Raw genomic sequence first — 15,864 nt, forward strand, 5'->3', positions numbered from 1 at the left:
AGGTTATGGAGCGCTTTGAAGGTGAGTAGTAGTACTTTGTATTTGATCCGGGATGGAACTGGTAGCCAGTGGAGTTGGTAGAGAATGGGGGTGATGTGTGCTGATCGTCTGGTATGGGTGAGGAGTCTGGCTGCCGAGTTTTGAATATATTGTAACCTTTGAAGTGATTTCACAGGGAGACCAAGGAAAAGTGAGTTGCAGTAGTCTAGACGGGACATAATGAAGCAGTTAACCAAAGTGTGTGCATCACTAACAGAGAGGAAGGGTTTGAGGCGAGCAATGTTGCGGAGGTGAAAGAAGGCAGTCTTAGTGAGTGATTTGATATGAGGATCAAAGCTAAGGGTGGAGTCAAGCAAAATGCCAAGGTTTTTGACAACAGGGGTAGGGTGGGCAGATGAACCATCAATATTGAGAGTGAGACGGGGAGATTTAGAAAGGATGCTTTTAGGGCCAATCAGCAGAATTTCAGTTTTATCTGTATTGAGTTTAAGAAAATTGTTTTGTATCCATAATTTTAGGTCAGAGAGGCAGTCAGTGAGGGAGCACGGTGGTGAATCAGTTGGAGAGTGAGTGGTCAAATAGAGTTGGATGTCATCTGCATAACAGTGGAATTTAAGACCGTGGCTGCGTATGATCGGGCCAATAGGGAGGATGTATATGAGAAAGAGGAGGGGCCCAAGTACCGAACCCTGGGGGACACCACGGGTGACAGGGGACTTGGAAGACTGATGAGGACCAAGCGTCACAAACTGCTTTCTGTTGGAGAGGTAAGACTGGAACCAAATGAGGGCTGTACCAGAAACACCAATAGCAGACAGACGGGTGATTAGAACATTGTGGTTGATGGTATCGAAGGCAGCACTAAGGTCAAGGAGTATGAGAATGTTAAGTGAACCAGAGTCAGCAGACAGTAGAAGGTCGTTAACGATGCGCAGAAGGGCAGTCTCTGTACTGTGACAAGAACGGAAACCAGATTGAAAAGGCTCATACAGGTCATGGTGATTCAGAAAGGTGTGTAGTTGTGAGGCCACCACTCTTTCCAATACCTTGGCCAGGAAGGGGAGGTTGGAGATAGGGCGGTAGTTACATAGTGATGTGGGGTCGCAGTCCGTTTTTTTGAGAATGGGTGTGACTGCAGCAGTTTTAAGGTCAGCAGGCACAACACAAGAGTTGAGGCAGGTGTTTACAATAAATGCAATGGGTTCAGATAAGGATGTGATGCAAGTTTTAAGTAGAGGGGTGGGGGCAGGGTCAAGCTGACACGATGTGGAGTTAGACTTATTTATAATGTCAGTGACAGTGAGGGAGTCTATAGGAGTGAAATGGGAAAGCTGAGGGCCCAGAAAGGAAGGAGAAGAAGAGTGAGAGATAGCATTTGGGTTGAAGCATTGGTAGATTTGGCTAATTTTGTCATCAAAGAAGTGTAAGAAGGCCTGGCACTGCTCAGGGGTCTTAGGACAGGCAGTGACAGGGGGTTTAATGAGTTTGTCCAAGGTCCTGAACAGGGTTTTAGGCCTGGACATAGAGGAGGTTATGAGTGATGAATAATAGTTTGAGCGGGCAGCATCGAGGGCATCCCTATACGTCTGAGTGTGTTCGGTGTAAAGCATGGAGTGGATTGTAAGGCCAGTTTTCTTATGTAGCCGTTCGAGACGGCGGCCAGCGGCCTTAAGTTGCCTGAGCTCAGGGGTGAACCAGGGGCATGTACGATTTGCTGGTACAAGTCTAGTCCTAACTGGCGCTAAGCTATCAAGCAGGCTGGTCAGGGTGCCATTGTACAGAGCAACCAAGTCATCCGCAGACGAGAGCTCGTCAAGGTCAAACAGTGGCGAGGCCTGTATAGAGGCAGCAAACATGCTGTGGTCTATTGACCCAATGTTACGACTTGTAATAGCTGTTTTCTCTGAGGAGTGAGGAGGAGTGATCATATGAAAGCGGCATTCAATGAGCTTATGGTCAGAAACACCAGAGATGGAACCAGAGACAGAGATGTCATTCAGACCAGTGGAGCAGAGCAGATCCAAAGTGTGGCCATGAGTGTGAGTTGGAAAGTCAACATGCTGTGTCAAACTAAAACAGTTCAATACAGAGTTAAACTCTGAGGTGTAAGAACAATTTATATCCACATGGATGTTAAAATCCCCTAACATAATCATAGCCGAACAAAGAGATGAAATAACAGTGAGAAGTTCATTCAATTCAGACAGAAAATGTACAGATGGTTTAGGGGGGCGGTAGATCAGCAATAGTATAAGGGGTGGAGTAGAAACAACCTTCACAGCAATATATTCAAAGGATGTAATTTCAAATGGCCTAAGTTCTTTAACAGTCAGATCTGAGCGGTGCACTACAGCCAACCCACCCCCTCTCCCTACAGATCTAGGTTTGGATAAGTAGCAGTAGCCAGGGGGGGTCAGCATGTTTAAATTAATGCAGTCACTGGGTTGTTGCCAGGTCTCTGAGAGACAAAACAAGTCACATTTTTTGTCCACAATGATATCGTTTATTATGGCCGTTTTGTTTGTGATTGAGCGTGCATTTAGGTGGGCAATGTTAAAGTTCTGACATGATGACGAGGCAGGAGGAGGCAGCCTAGGAGGGCGACGAAGGTTGTCAAAGTTAATTCCCCTGATCTTTGGCTGGTATCGTCGGCAACGATCGGGTGTGTAAACAGTTGGGATTTGAGCATCATGTCCAAAGATAAGAGTCGGTTGTCTTTTGAAGCGATGAACATAACGTGGACGCCGAATAATTCCAAGCGAACAGCAGTGTTTATACAGCGCCGGTTCTAGGGGGGCGTGGCAGCGATAAAGTTTGAGAGCAGCAGAGGTGTAAACTGGCTCCATTTCCAAGTTACAAAAAACACACAAGCACAGCATAAGGCGAGCTGCGAGGACATTAATCGAGCTGCCAGCGGGAAACATGACATCGACACAGTAAAGTTACCACAAGTGACACAGCAACACCACGCTAATACTACATGTTAGCCAACCAGGCTCACAACACAACCCAGTCCGCAATGTAATCAGCGCAGTTTAATACGCCAACCACTGAACAGATTGAGGACAACAAAGAGGCAAGCGGGTAGAAACACACTCACCTCTGTAGCAGTCACTGTGAGGGGAGATAGGAAGAGAGCTCATGCAGGGTAAGAGCAGGTGTGCCGGACAGTGACAAACAGAACTGGAGGAGCAAGTTTGTAGCAAAGTTTGTAACATTAATCCACGGATTGATACAGCAGTGGCAAAGCAACAATGTTCCAGCGACAGTGCAGGAAGGATTCGGCCGACACCAGGAGGAGATGTGGTAATCCACACAGCCACCTACATAGAAGGTACAGTGGGGTCGCGCGAAGATCAGCAAACAGACAGAGTAGTGTGAGTTGGATGAGTGCCAGTGATGAGTTGGAAAGTCATCAGTATCCGCGCGATATCCAAAGTAAAATCCACAGGGAAATTACAATAATACAGTCCAGGCAAACGACAGTTCAGCAAGTTCAGTTCAGCAGTTCAGCAAGGAAGATGTCACAGTAGACGCGAAAACAAACAAACAACAACAAAAGGTTCAAGCGAGAAGCGGCAGCAAAGCGCGCACAGCGTACTCTCACCGGAAACCGGAAGTGACAATGTGACAATATATCAAGTGCTGTTGTAGCCTGAGCTCCTAGACATACAGGAGCCTGTCAGCTACCACCGTAAATCAGAAACACTGTTTTCTTGATACAAGAACACTACAACAGTCATGAGTGACAGGCACACAACTCTGTACCAACACAGGGCCATAAATCAAGTCATAAAACACCTTTTTTGACACATGGTTTGTTAATACTACTCACATGAGAAAAAGAGTTCCTCATATTATTGTTTATTGTTTTTTAACTATTATTATTATTATTTTATTTATTTTTTTAAATAAATAATCTGGATTGAATTGACAGATGGGGAAAAACTCGCTTCTAATAAAAAAAAAAAAAAAACGCTTAGATTTCGGAAAAAAATGCAATCCTTTTTTAACCTTTTGGCTTCCCGTACATTCAATTGTGCTTTTTGCTCATCTGGGCAACTACGCATGATTTGTAATATGATTGCGTAAAGGGAACAGGAATTCCGGTAAGGAACAGAATCGACTGCTAAACCCAGTGCCGATCCTGACCTCCCCCTGGGGCCCTAAGCCTAATCCTGCTAAGGGGCCTCTACCTGACCTGTGATGTCGTGAGCTATGTAAACCATTTGCCATTGCCACAATCACACCTGACTAGGGCTGTGTTGAAAAAATCGATTCACCAATTCTGAATCGATTTTCATATTAATTTCTAAAGATCGATCCGTAACTCAGAGGATCGATTTAATAATAGGCCTACATTTTCCCCGTGAACTTTAACTTGCCGCGACTGGAGATCCCTGTATGCGCATTGAAAGGCTTTCACTCAGCGCGCACACTGTTACAACAACGGGCTTTGAGTGAGTCATTCGTTCATTCAACGAACACGTTCAAAAAAGCTGATTCATTAAAAGAGATGTAATGAAACAAGGTGTTAATTATTTTTAACTTTGAGTTCCACTTTTCAAGGCTCAGCTGAGCAGCAATGTGTCGCATGGGTAACGCTGAAGCTGATGCTTCACTTATTAGAGACCAATATGGCATTGATTCAATGCGTGACTCGCTGATTTTATTTCCCCGCGGCTTCCTCGCGCTGTGGAATGCTGACCAGCGCTGCTGCTGACGCACATTTATGGTAAATACCCGTGACGTGAACGGTAAAAGGATGATACGACAAATATTTCGCTTTCCTTTGACACGGCAACCTTTTTCACGAATACATATGACTTCAAAGACAGACGCAGGTAATCCGCACGCGCTCTGCCGATCTCTCTCATTCACTGTCTGTGCGAAGCCTCATGTAGGCCACACGTCACCACGATAAACAGTCTTGTTTGTTATCATTATGAACTTGTTTAACATTCAATACACATGCATGAAGTTCAAAACAAGCAGTTAAATGTCTATAATAGCCTAATAGTATCAATATGTTGCATAACTACAGTCCTGTAATTCAGGTAACAGCTGGAAAAAACAAAAACACTTATCTAAATCTCGAAAATCGGATCAGATCGGATCGGATCGAATAATGATAATCGATTCAAGATCTTGAGAATCGGAATCGAATCGATTCTTGAAATTTGAATCGAAACCCAGCTCTACACCTGACACTTCAGCGCTCCCAATACAATCCTCCCTCCTTTAAACAGTCAAAGAATAAGTACAACAATATAGAACAGAATGAGGTTCAAACACACAATATTTATTGAATAGAGTATTTTCTATAGATTGTTAAGATAATAAATGAATATTATTAAGTAAGTGAATATTAACGTAAACATAAATAAGAAGAAAATAATAAATTATAACCCTGAGCTTTGGCTTTTGGGATTAACTTTGGTTCTTTCTACAGCCTGGGCATTTTCGGCATCAGTATGATTTTTTAATTTTTTATTATGCATGTTGAAGCAATTCTTGATTTATGGTTTTTATTTACTGAGGGATGTGCATCCATATTGACCAGTATGTCCAGCTTATCAACATTTTAAATTCAATATAGCCTATAAATCAATAGTCAATCAATGTCAAATTGTCAATACATTGCTTTCTATCTTGCATAATTAGTGCAGTTGTTTAGAGTTTCATTTCGTGCACGCGCATATGAACGCACGATAACACACGCGGCGCGGTTATGTTTTCCGAGCTGCAGTAAACAAACACCGTTGCACTTTGTTGTTTATCAAAATCAAACGTAATAAATAATTGTATTTTACTCTCACTTTTGTCAGCCACAAAGTGATGCAAGAGATGCAGTGCCTGCCCAGCTAGGTTAGCAAGACCGAAAAACATCAAACTTTGCTGACATCTTAGAGAGGAGAGAACACAAGTTTACCTGATTGTTGTTCCCGCAATTCACTCTCATGGTTTTTTTCTTCTTCCTCTTTTCGTGGCCAGAAGGATAGTTTCGCTTCATTTTGTCGTGGATGTTGTAGCTACACATTTGACGGCGCGCTATGACTATGACACGAGATGGAGGCGTGGCCTTAAGTAATTTGCGTGGCCCTACGCCGGTCGCGTGCAGTCTATGGTCGCGTGCAGCGTTTGCCCTTCATACTGACTTTCAATTTCGGTGCCCGAATGGAAGTGAATGAGGCTTTGCGATTTTTTTTTTATCTAGGCCTACGTGAAATTCTGCATCCATTGTACGATTTAATTTTTTTCTCGGAAGGGCAACTTGAGTGAGAAGGGCAACTTGAGTGAGAAGGGCGACTTGAGTGAGAAGGGCAACTTGAGTGAGAAGGGCATATGGGCAGTTGCCCGGGCAACCTGAGCAACCCCCCTGTGCACGTCCCTGCTATGTTTACTTATTATTTAGGTAATTTGTTGATGGAACATTGATCAAAATTAAGATACAATTAATACAAAACTAAATTCACTTTAAATAAAGGCTTTGTGCTTTCTTTTTGAGGTCTCTGTAAAAGTGTTAAAGCAGTTTTAGTGCCGCTTTCAGGGAACTGTCACGTCTGTAACATAGTTTTTTCCTCATAAATGCGAACACATAAAATTAATATTGTATGTTCTGTGGAGAGCCAACACTTCTTCGTCCAGTGGGTATTAATTTAGATTTGTAAAGGTCCATAACTCTTGGTGCCAGACAGTGCTGGGGACCGACCAGACGCTATTAACTTACTCCAAACCGGCCTTTGCTATACCGCTAAAATGGCCGCCGTTACCCACAATGCACCGTTCCATAACGTCTACGCCCGAGCTCTATTGTAAACTGGGAATTTGCTGAGAGCTCCGACTTGTACCACGTGACTGCTACAGATTGTTGTTGATAGTGTTGCCATGGAAAGTCATGTGCTGTCGTCATCTCGTAATTACCACATTGCGTGAACGCAGCAATAACTTTCCCAGCGGTGTCCGAAATCGAAAACTTTCCTACTATATAGTGTGTGAAAACAGTACGCCGCCAACAGAGTATAGTGTGTCTGAATACGGAGTACTCAAAGTCCCCGAATGAACTAATGCTACCCGCGAAATTGTCAAGTGTGAAAGTTTTTCACTGGTTTGCGAAAGTTGTGTATAGAATTTCTTCCACACACACAAAAAAAATGCTTTAGTTAAACTTAATTACGACATACTAAGTTATAATTGTGAGTAAAAGGTCAAATTTATGACCTTGTGACATTGACAGTGAGGGCAAATCCCAAACGGCATTGTTGCTCCTTGAAGGGCCCTTCGGGGACGCCATTTATTCAAATCGAAAGTGAAGAACTGATCTCTTCACGAAGGGCCCTTTCTCAAGGCCGTTAGCGAAGGCAACATGCAGTGGTCACTTCAAGGAAGTCATTTTATCATTACGGTCATGTGACCCAGCGAAAACTCGTGATTAATTTTTTTTTTTTACATTATATTTTCACTTTCTTGACAATAAACAAGCCAGAATGAGAACATGAAAACATGAATGAAATCAACTCCTTTTTTGCAGACGTTAAACCGGCCAGCCAGACAATATTTGTATATGACAATATTTTGCAGTTTAGAGAAATCAATCATCATTCAGTAATAATACAGAGGGGATCACCGGGATCCAGGGTTTCCATTAAAAAGCATTAAACGTCATTTAATGGATTTTGCGAAAATTAAGGCCTTAAATGGCATTTCATTTTAATCCTACAGGCATTAAAAATGTAGATATAGTTTTGAAGAGAATTTAATACTATCAATTTATTTGAATATAGCCTATTTGGTGATTGCTTCCGGCCGGAGCAAAACTGCCACACCCCTCTGTGGGTGAACCACCCCACCCGATACTGACGCCTGGATGACCGTCAGGAAGACCGGGCCGAGTAGACAGAAATATTTCAGAAATAACTCTGCCGGGATCCCGTCTAAGCCTGACACCTTGTAACGCCCCTCCACAGTAACTGGCTGTCCTAAAGATCCAGCTTCCTCCTGGCGGAGTCGAGGTAGAGCAAGAGACCGCACCAAAGCAGGACAACTTGGACTTGTGGGATTAAGTTTGGACGTATAGAGTTTAGAATAGAAATCAGAAAACGAGGAGTTCATTTCTTTGCTATTCGTAATCAGTCCTTTAGAAGGGGGCTTTCGCCTGATTTTGCTTCAATCTTAAAGGGTTAGTTCACCCAAAAATGAAAATGATGTCATTAATGACTCACCCTCATGTCGTTCCAAGACCGTAAGACCTCCGTTCATCTTCAGAACACAGTTTAAGATATTTTAGATTTAGTCCGAGAGATTCCTGTCCCTCCATTGTAAATGTATGTACGATATACTGTCCTTGTCCAGAAAGGAAATACATACATCATCAAAGTAGTCCATGTGACATCAGTGGGCTAGTTAGAATGTTTTGAAGCATCGGACACACATTTTGGTCCAGAAATAACAAAAACGACGACTTTATTCAGCATTGTATCGTGTTCCGGTTCTGTTGTGGATCCGCGTTCAGTGACGCTGCTGACGTGTGTCTGGTGTGTGTGTGTGTATTCGGGTTCTGTTGTGGATCCGCGTTCAGTGACGCTGCTGACGTGTGTCTGGTGTGTGTGTATTCGGGTTCTGTTGTGGATCCGCATTCAGTGACGCCGCTGACGTAAGACGCTGCTGATGTGTGTCTGGTGTGTGTGTGTATTCGGGTTCTGTTGTGGATCCGCGTTCAGTGACGCCGCTGACGTAAGACGCTGCTGATGTGTGTCTGGTGTGTGTGTGTATTCGGGTTCTGTTGTGGATCCGCGTTCAGTGACGCCACTGACGTAAGACGCTGCTGATGTGTATCTGGTGTGTGTGTGTGTGTATTCGGGTTCTGTTGTGGATCCGCTTTCAGTGACGCCGCTGACGTAAGACGCTGCTGACGTGTATCTGGTGTGTGTGTGTGTGTGTGTGTGTATTCAGGTTCTGTTGTGGATCGCTGACGTAAGACGCTGCTGACGTGTATCTGGTGTGTGTGTGTGTGTGTATTCGGGTTCTGTTGTGGATCCGCGTTCAGTGACGCCGCTGACGTAAGACGCTGCTGATGTGTATCTGGTGTGTGTGTGTATTCGGGTTCTGTTGTGGATCCGCTTTCAGTGACGCCGCTGACGTAAGACGCTGCTGACGTGTATCTGGTGTGTGTGTGTGTGTGTGTGTATTCGGGTTCTGTTGTGGATCGCTGACGTAAGACGCTGCTGACGTGTATCTGGTGTGTGTGTGTATTCGGGTTCTGTTGTGGATCCGCTTTCAGTGACGCCGCTGACGTAAGACGCTGCTGACGTGTGTCTGGTGTGTGTGTGTATTCGGGTTCTGTTGTGGATCCGCGTTCAGTGCCGCCGCTGACGTAAGACGCTGCTGATGTGTATCTGGTGTGTGTGTGTGTGTATTCGGGTTCTGTTGTGGATCCGCTTTCAGTGACGCCGCTGACGTAAGACGCTGCTGACGTGTATCTGGTGTGTGTGTGTGTGTGTGTGTGTGTGTGTGTGTGTATTCAGGTTCTGTTGTGGATCGCTGACGTAAGACGCTGCTGACGTGTATCTGGTGTGTGTGTGTGTGTGTATTCGGGTTCTGTTGTGGATCCGCGTTCAGTGACGCCGCTGACGTAAGACGCTGCTGATGTGTATCTGGTGTGTGTGTGTATTCGGGTTCTGTTGTGGATCCGCTTTCAGTGACGCCGCTGACGTAAGACGCTGCTGACGTGTATCTGGTGTGTGTGTGTGTGTGTGTGTATTCGGGTTCTGTTGTGGATCGCTGACGTAAGACGCTGCTGACGTGTATCTGGTGTGTGTGTGTATTCGGGTTCTGTTGTGGATCCGCTTTCAGTGACGCCGCTGACGTAAGACGCTGCTGACGTGTGTCTGGTGTGTGTGTGTGTGTGTGTGTGTGTGTGTATTCGGGTTCTGTTGTGGATCCGCGTTCAGTGACGCTGCTGACGTGTGTCTGGTGTGTGTGTGTGTGTGTGTGTATTCGGGTTCTGTTGTGGATCCGCGTTCAGTGCCGCCGCTGACGTAAGACGCTGCTGATGTGTATCTGGTGTGTGTGTGTGTATTCGGGTTCTGTTGTGGATCCGCGTTCAGTGCCGCCGCTGACGTAAGACGCTGCTGACGTGTGTCTGGTGTGTGTGTGTGTATTCGGGTTCTGTTGTGGATCCGCGTTCAGTGACGCTGCTGACGTGTGTCTGGTGTGTGTGTGTGTGTGTGTATTCGGGTTCTGTTGTGGATCCGCGTTCAGTGACGCTGCTGACGTGTGTCTGGTGTGTGTGTGTGTGTGTGTATTCGGGTTCTGTTGTGGATCCGCGTTCAGTGCCGCCGCTGACGTAAGACGCTGCTGATGTGTATCTGGTGTGTGTGTGTGTATTCGGGTTCTGTTGTGGATCCGCGTTCAGTGCCGCCGCTGACGTAAGACTCTGCTGACGTGTATCTGGTGTGTGTGTGTGTATTCGGGTTCTGTTGTGGATCCGCGTTCAGTGCCGCCGCTGACGTAAGACGCTGCTGACGTGTATCTGGTGTGTGTGTGTGTGTGTATTCGGGTTCTGTTGTGGATCTGCGTTCAGTGCCGCCGCTGACGTAAGACGCTGCTGACGTGTGTCTGGTGCGCCCGAGCTTCGTTTACAGTCTGAGGGAGACGCACGCTGTAAACGAAACAATCTTCGCAAACATGTCTAAGGATTTCCACACAGAGAAAGACTTGCATTTTTTGCCCAGCCATATTTATTTGAACCCGAATACACGGACGGTCGGACGCACCAGACACACGTCAGCGGCGTCTTACGTCAGCGGCGTCACTGAACGCGGATCCACAACAGAACCGGAAGACAATACAATGCTGAATAAAGGCGTAGTTTTTCAGACATTTACTCAGTACTTTTCAGGACAAATACTGCATGATGCAACGTGTGTGAGAGAGACGCGTGAGTGACAGAGAGACGGAGGGAGAGCAGGGAAAGGAAATGCAACTGAAAGAATACGCTATGTGTTTTAAATAGCGTTTAAAAAAATGAACGAAACGCAATAAGCTATGTGGCGGCCGGTGTGGCGCAGCAAATAAGGCCACGTTTACACAAAGCCGGGTATTTAGAGAAACGAAGTTTCTTGGAGAACAGAAGATAGACTATTCTCGAATAAGAGAGATGCCGTGTCGAGGATAAGGTGTAGTTTCTACTCAATGGGGTTTCCAGATCTCCAAACACCGACCAAATTTAGCGCTTTTACAGGTTCATTAAGAGGAATGAAGCTGAACTTGAACACTAACCCTCCAATACAGGGTCTATCAGTAGTCCATCAATGAAAGCAAGGTATAGTTACATGTGGGAACAAATTAGCCTCAAATATTGTATGGGTCAGGTGTAGATTGATACAAATGCTGTTCTTCCCCTTAATGTTTGTACAAAAATATGCAAGCCTAATTTTTAATTTACGAAGATTTGTGATTTATTTTAAAGCTATAGATGACGGGAGAGTATTTCACACATTTTTGCCATTTTTGTAAACTTTATTGTCCTTTTTCCAGGAAATTTGTCTTGGGCTCAAAGCTACATTAATACACCACATACATACAGCAAATGGACTCGAGGCTGCGTTAACACACAATATACATATAACAAATGCACACACAGAAACCATAGACCTACATTACTGCATTAATTGATAGAGGAAAGCAGGCACACATTTTATGCTTAAATAAGTTTCATAGGTAGAAATGTGTTGGGTACACCGTGCTGCGTTGCCATGGGAACATCCCAGGTGAAGATGAGGAGGAGGAGGAAATTATGTTGTCTGTCATTGTTCCCTTCGCCAAGTGCGTTTTCAAACCGCTACATAACGGCCCCCGTGTGCCTGCTCACTCCTGAGGCACGACTCCTTGTGTCTTCATTCTCACTGTCATTGGTTTGGCTTGACTTTTTTTTATCATAATTTAGACTTTTTGTCATCATTTTTTACTTATGTCATTTAGCCTGTCATAATTTTGACTGTCAAAATTTTAACCTTTTCTCATCATTTTTATTGTTATAATTGTGACCTTTTATATTATAATTTAGCCTCATAATTTTGACTTTTTTTTCTTTATTTAGCCTGTCATAATTTTAACTATCAAAATTTACTTTTTTATGTCATAATTGTACCGTCATAATTTTGACTGTTTCTGTCATAATTTTGACTTTTTGTCATAATTTTGACTTGTCATAATTTAGTCTATCATAATTTTAAGTTTCATTGACTGTCATAATTTTAACTGAAATATTTTACTTTTTGTCATTTGAATTTGTAATTTTAACGTCATAATTTAGACTCTCGATTTTGACTTTGTCAATTTTTATGTAAATGTAGGCTCAATTATGACGCTCAATTATGACACTCAATTTTGACTATGTAGAGTAGACTGTCATAATTTAGTTAATTTTGGCTTTTAAATTAAATTATTTTGCTGTAAAAAAATGTAATGTCATAATATAGACTCAGGTTTGACTGTCAATTTTGACTTATGCAAATGTAGCATGTGATAATTTAGTTTTTTTAATGTCATAATTAGATTTTTTTTTTTTTACATTTTTTTATTATACTTATGCCAAAATGTTGGCTTTTCATATCATAATTATGACTTTAATGTCAATTTAGACTCATAATATTTTTTTTTGTCATAATTTGAACATTTTTGTCGTCATTTTCCTTTTTTTTTTTTCTTAATTTGAACATTTTTGTCGTCATTTTCCTTTTTTTTTTTTGGTCAATTTAGGTAATTTAGATTCATAATTTCGATTAAGTACGTCATAATTTTAACTTTTCATCTCGGCAATTCATGTTGTAATTTTAGCTTTTTAATGTTATAATTTAGGACTTTTCTGTAATAATTTTGCCTTTTTTGTCATAATTTTCATCTCATAGACCTGGTTATACATGCAATGAAATATAATTTTTCTCTCATGTATCACTTTTTCAGTTTGATTTATTTGATTGAAATGTTTGTAAAGCATATGATTTCATTCCTACATGTTTATCTAGCAACAGTCGTGTCATATAACACAATAGTTTTTTAAACCATAATTTTCCACTTTCTCTCTCTCTGCGTCTGCGTTCCCTGTACAACGACGTAACTATCATATCGCAAATGTGTCGTTCAACCACGCTGGTTATTAATGTACTAACTTCTTTTTTATGAATCTGTTTCTATGGAAGCTTGTTTCCGCCACTGAATAAAAAAATAATAATAATAATTGCGACTTTTTATCTCACAATTGCGAGATATAAAGTCAGAATTCTGAGAAATAAAGTCGCAATTATGAGAAATAAAGTCACAATTGCGAGATATACAGTCGCAATTCTGAGATATAAAGTCGCAATTGCGAGATATAAAGTCGCAATTCTGAGAAATAAAGTCGCAATTGCGAGATATAAAGTCGCAATTCTGAGAAATAGTCGCAATTCTGATAAATAAAGTCGCAATTCTGAGATATAAAGTCGCAATTATGAGAAATAGTCACAATTGCGAGATATACAGACGCAATTCTGAGAAATAAAGTCGCAATTCTGAGAAATAAAGTCGCAATTCTGATATATAAAGTCGCAATTATGAGAAATAGTCACAATTGCGAGATATACAGTCGCAATTGCGAGATATAAAGTCGCAATTCTGAGAAATAAAGTCGCAATTCTGAGAAATAGTCGCAATTCTGAGAAATAGTCGCAATTCTGAGAAATAGTCGCAATTCTGAGAAATAGTCGCAATTCTGAGATATAAATTCGCAATTATGAGAAAAAGTCGCAATTGCGAGAAAAAAAGACAGAATTGAGACTTTTTATCTCACAATTGCGAGTTTACATCTCAGAATTCTGACATCTTTTCTCAGAACTGTGAGATATAAACTCACAATTGCGAGTTATCAGGCCAATTCTAAGGGAAAAAAAACCCTAACGTTTCCTAAAAACTAACTAAATTCTTAAACAATAGTTTATCTCACACAATTCTGACTTTACAACACGCAATTCTGACTTTATAACACGCAATTGCGACTATATCAATTAATTCTGACTTTATCAATCAATTCTAACTTTATAACACGCAATTCGGACTTTATAACACGCAATTCTGACTTTATATCAATCAATTCTGACTTTATATCTCGCAATTGTGAGAAAAAAAGTCAGAATTGTGTGATAAAAAGTCGTAGTTACCTTTTTTATTTTTCATTCTGTGGCGAAAACAAGCTTCCATACGTTTGAGATGGAAATAATGCTAGAGTTGCTATAAATTGCAGACATGGCATCTGAGGACTAAATATCATTTTTCTCAGTTATTTTTCTTTCTTTCCATACCCAACAGTTTAAGTGGTAGTGTATAAATGGTGTGTGTGTAGTAGTTTTCATGTGTTCACTGATCTGTGTGTGTGTGTGTGTGTGTGTGTGTGTGTTTAATGCAGGCGGAGACTGGGAAAGGAGACGCCTGGACTAAATACATGGCAGAAGTGAAAAAGTATAAAGCGCATCAGTGTGGAGACGATGATAAGACCAGACCGCTGGTCAAATAGACTGGAGCTCTTCCTGTGGGCCGCACTGCCACATCATCATCCTCTCACACACACACACACACAGTTATTCACGCTCTTTTCCTTCAACTCTGTTTCCAGATTGCGTTTTACCTTGTGCGCTGCCGTATTTGACCGTCTGTTGGATTCTGATTATTTTTATGATGTAATTTGCAGTGTATTCTTCAGTCCATGGCATTAGAAAAGCTCTCGCTCACCTTGTTGATATTTTGTACTCCACATGTTTGGTACTTTAATGTCAATTGATGAAGATTGATGATGAAATTAAAGTCACAGTACCGCAGAATCGCCCGTCTTCTGGCTCTGTGTGACGTAACGAACACCCCATCTCATTGTTAATGCATTTTACACACTTTACTACAGTTCGGATACCATGCTTTTGTCTTTAACAAAAATAATTACAAATGATTCTGGATTGAATCTCCACCTTTGTATGACGTTTGCTTCTATGTTTTTGGATGAAATTACTTGCCATGTGTAATATAAACGCCATTATCTAAAACACAACAAAAAGTGCTTATTGTCTTTAAGCACTTTCTTTTTTCAGAAAATCTAATTTAAATAAAGGTAAATTGGTCATAGTCAATAGTACTTGACTTTAAAACTTGTTTCAGTCCAAATTACCACTGATAATAATTAATATAACATGATTATATCATATAACGCTTTCTGCATTGTCAAGTGTAATTTGTTGACACAAAACCTTTAACATTATTGAATTAGATATTTAAAAGTGATCTAAATCCTGTGTAAAGAGTAGAGTCTGACAGTAACAGTGAGATTTTATAAGCGCACACCTTATTTAATTTAAAACATTAAATAACCTCGAATTAATCATTTTAAGGCATGCATTAAAAAAATGATGGAAGTGACATTTGCTCTCATATCTCTATATATCCCTCTTGACTAGAATCAGTTTAAATTGATAAACTGTTTGTTGAACCTACTTTGTATTGCATTAAGCTCAAGTATGTATAAAACGATACAATTCAATAGTGCTGAAGTTACATTTCAGACCAAAATCATTTGCAAAGTGCCCTTAAAACATGCAAATTAAAAATCCTGGGCACTTCTAGAGCAGCTGCACAAGTTTTAAGGATAGTTTGGATTTAAACATGGTAAAATCAATCAATTTAGCCGATAATAAACATGCCTCAGAAACATCAGACACACACAAAGTTTTACTAAGGCTTCTGCATTTTTATTTCGCACGTGTCCTGAAACGCAAGTAAACAAATCCTGAAAGTTCAAGTATATTACAATCGCCCGCCTCCGTCATTTGGTTTTCAGTTTGT

The 15,864-nt window shown here is 41.6% G+C and overlaps 1 protein-coding gene across 1 annotated transcript in view; it reads left to right on the plus strand.

The window, feature by feature from the left end:
- trir (telomerase RNA component interacting RNase) overlaps positions 1-14,857 on the plus strand; it is a 31,538-nt gene extending 16,681 nt beyond the window's left edge. The window contains exon 3 of the mRNA XM_056243473.1: positions 14,444-14,857. Within this exon, the coding sequence (XP_056099448.1) occupies positions 14,444-14,551 (108 nt within the window). The 3' untranslated portion in view covers positions 14,552-14,857. The remainder of the gene's footprint in view (positions 1-14,443) is intronic.
- The last annotated feature ends 1,007 nt before the right edge of the window (positions 14,858-15,864 follow it).

Source organism: Rhinichthys klamathensis, unplaced genomic scaffold (genome assembly GCF_029890125.1).
Source record: "Rhinichthys klamathensis goyatoka isolate OS25496 unplaced genomic scaffold, OSU_Roscu_1.1 h1tg000799l_1, whole genome shotgun sequence".
Lineage (NCBI taxonomy): Eukaryota > Metazoa > Chordata > Actinopteri > Cypriniformes > Leuciscidae > Rhinichthys > Rhinichthys klamathensis.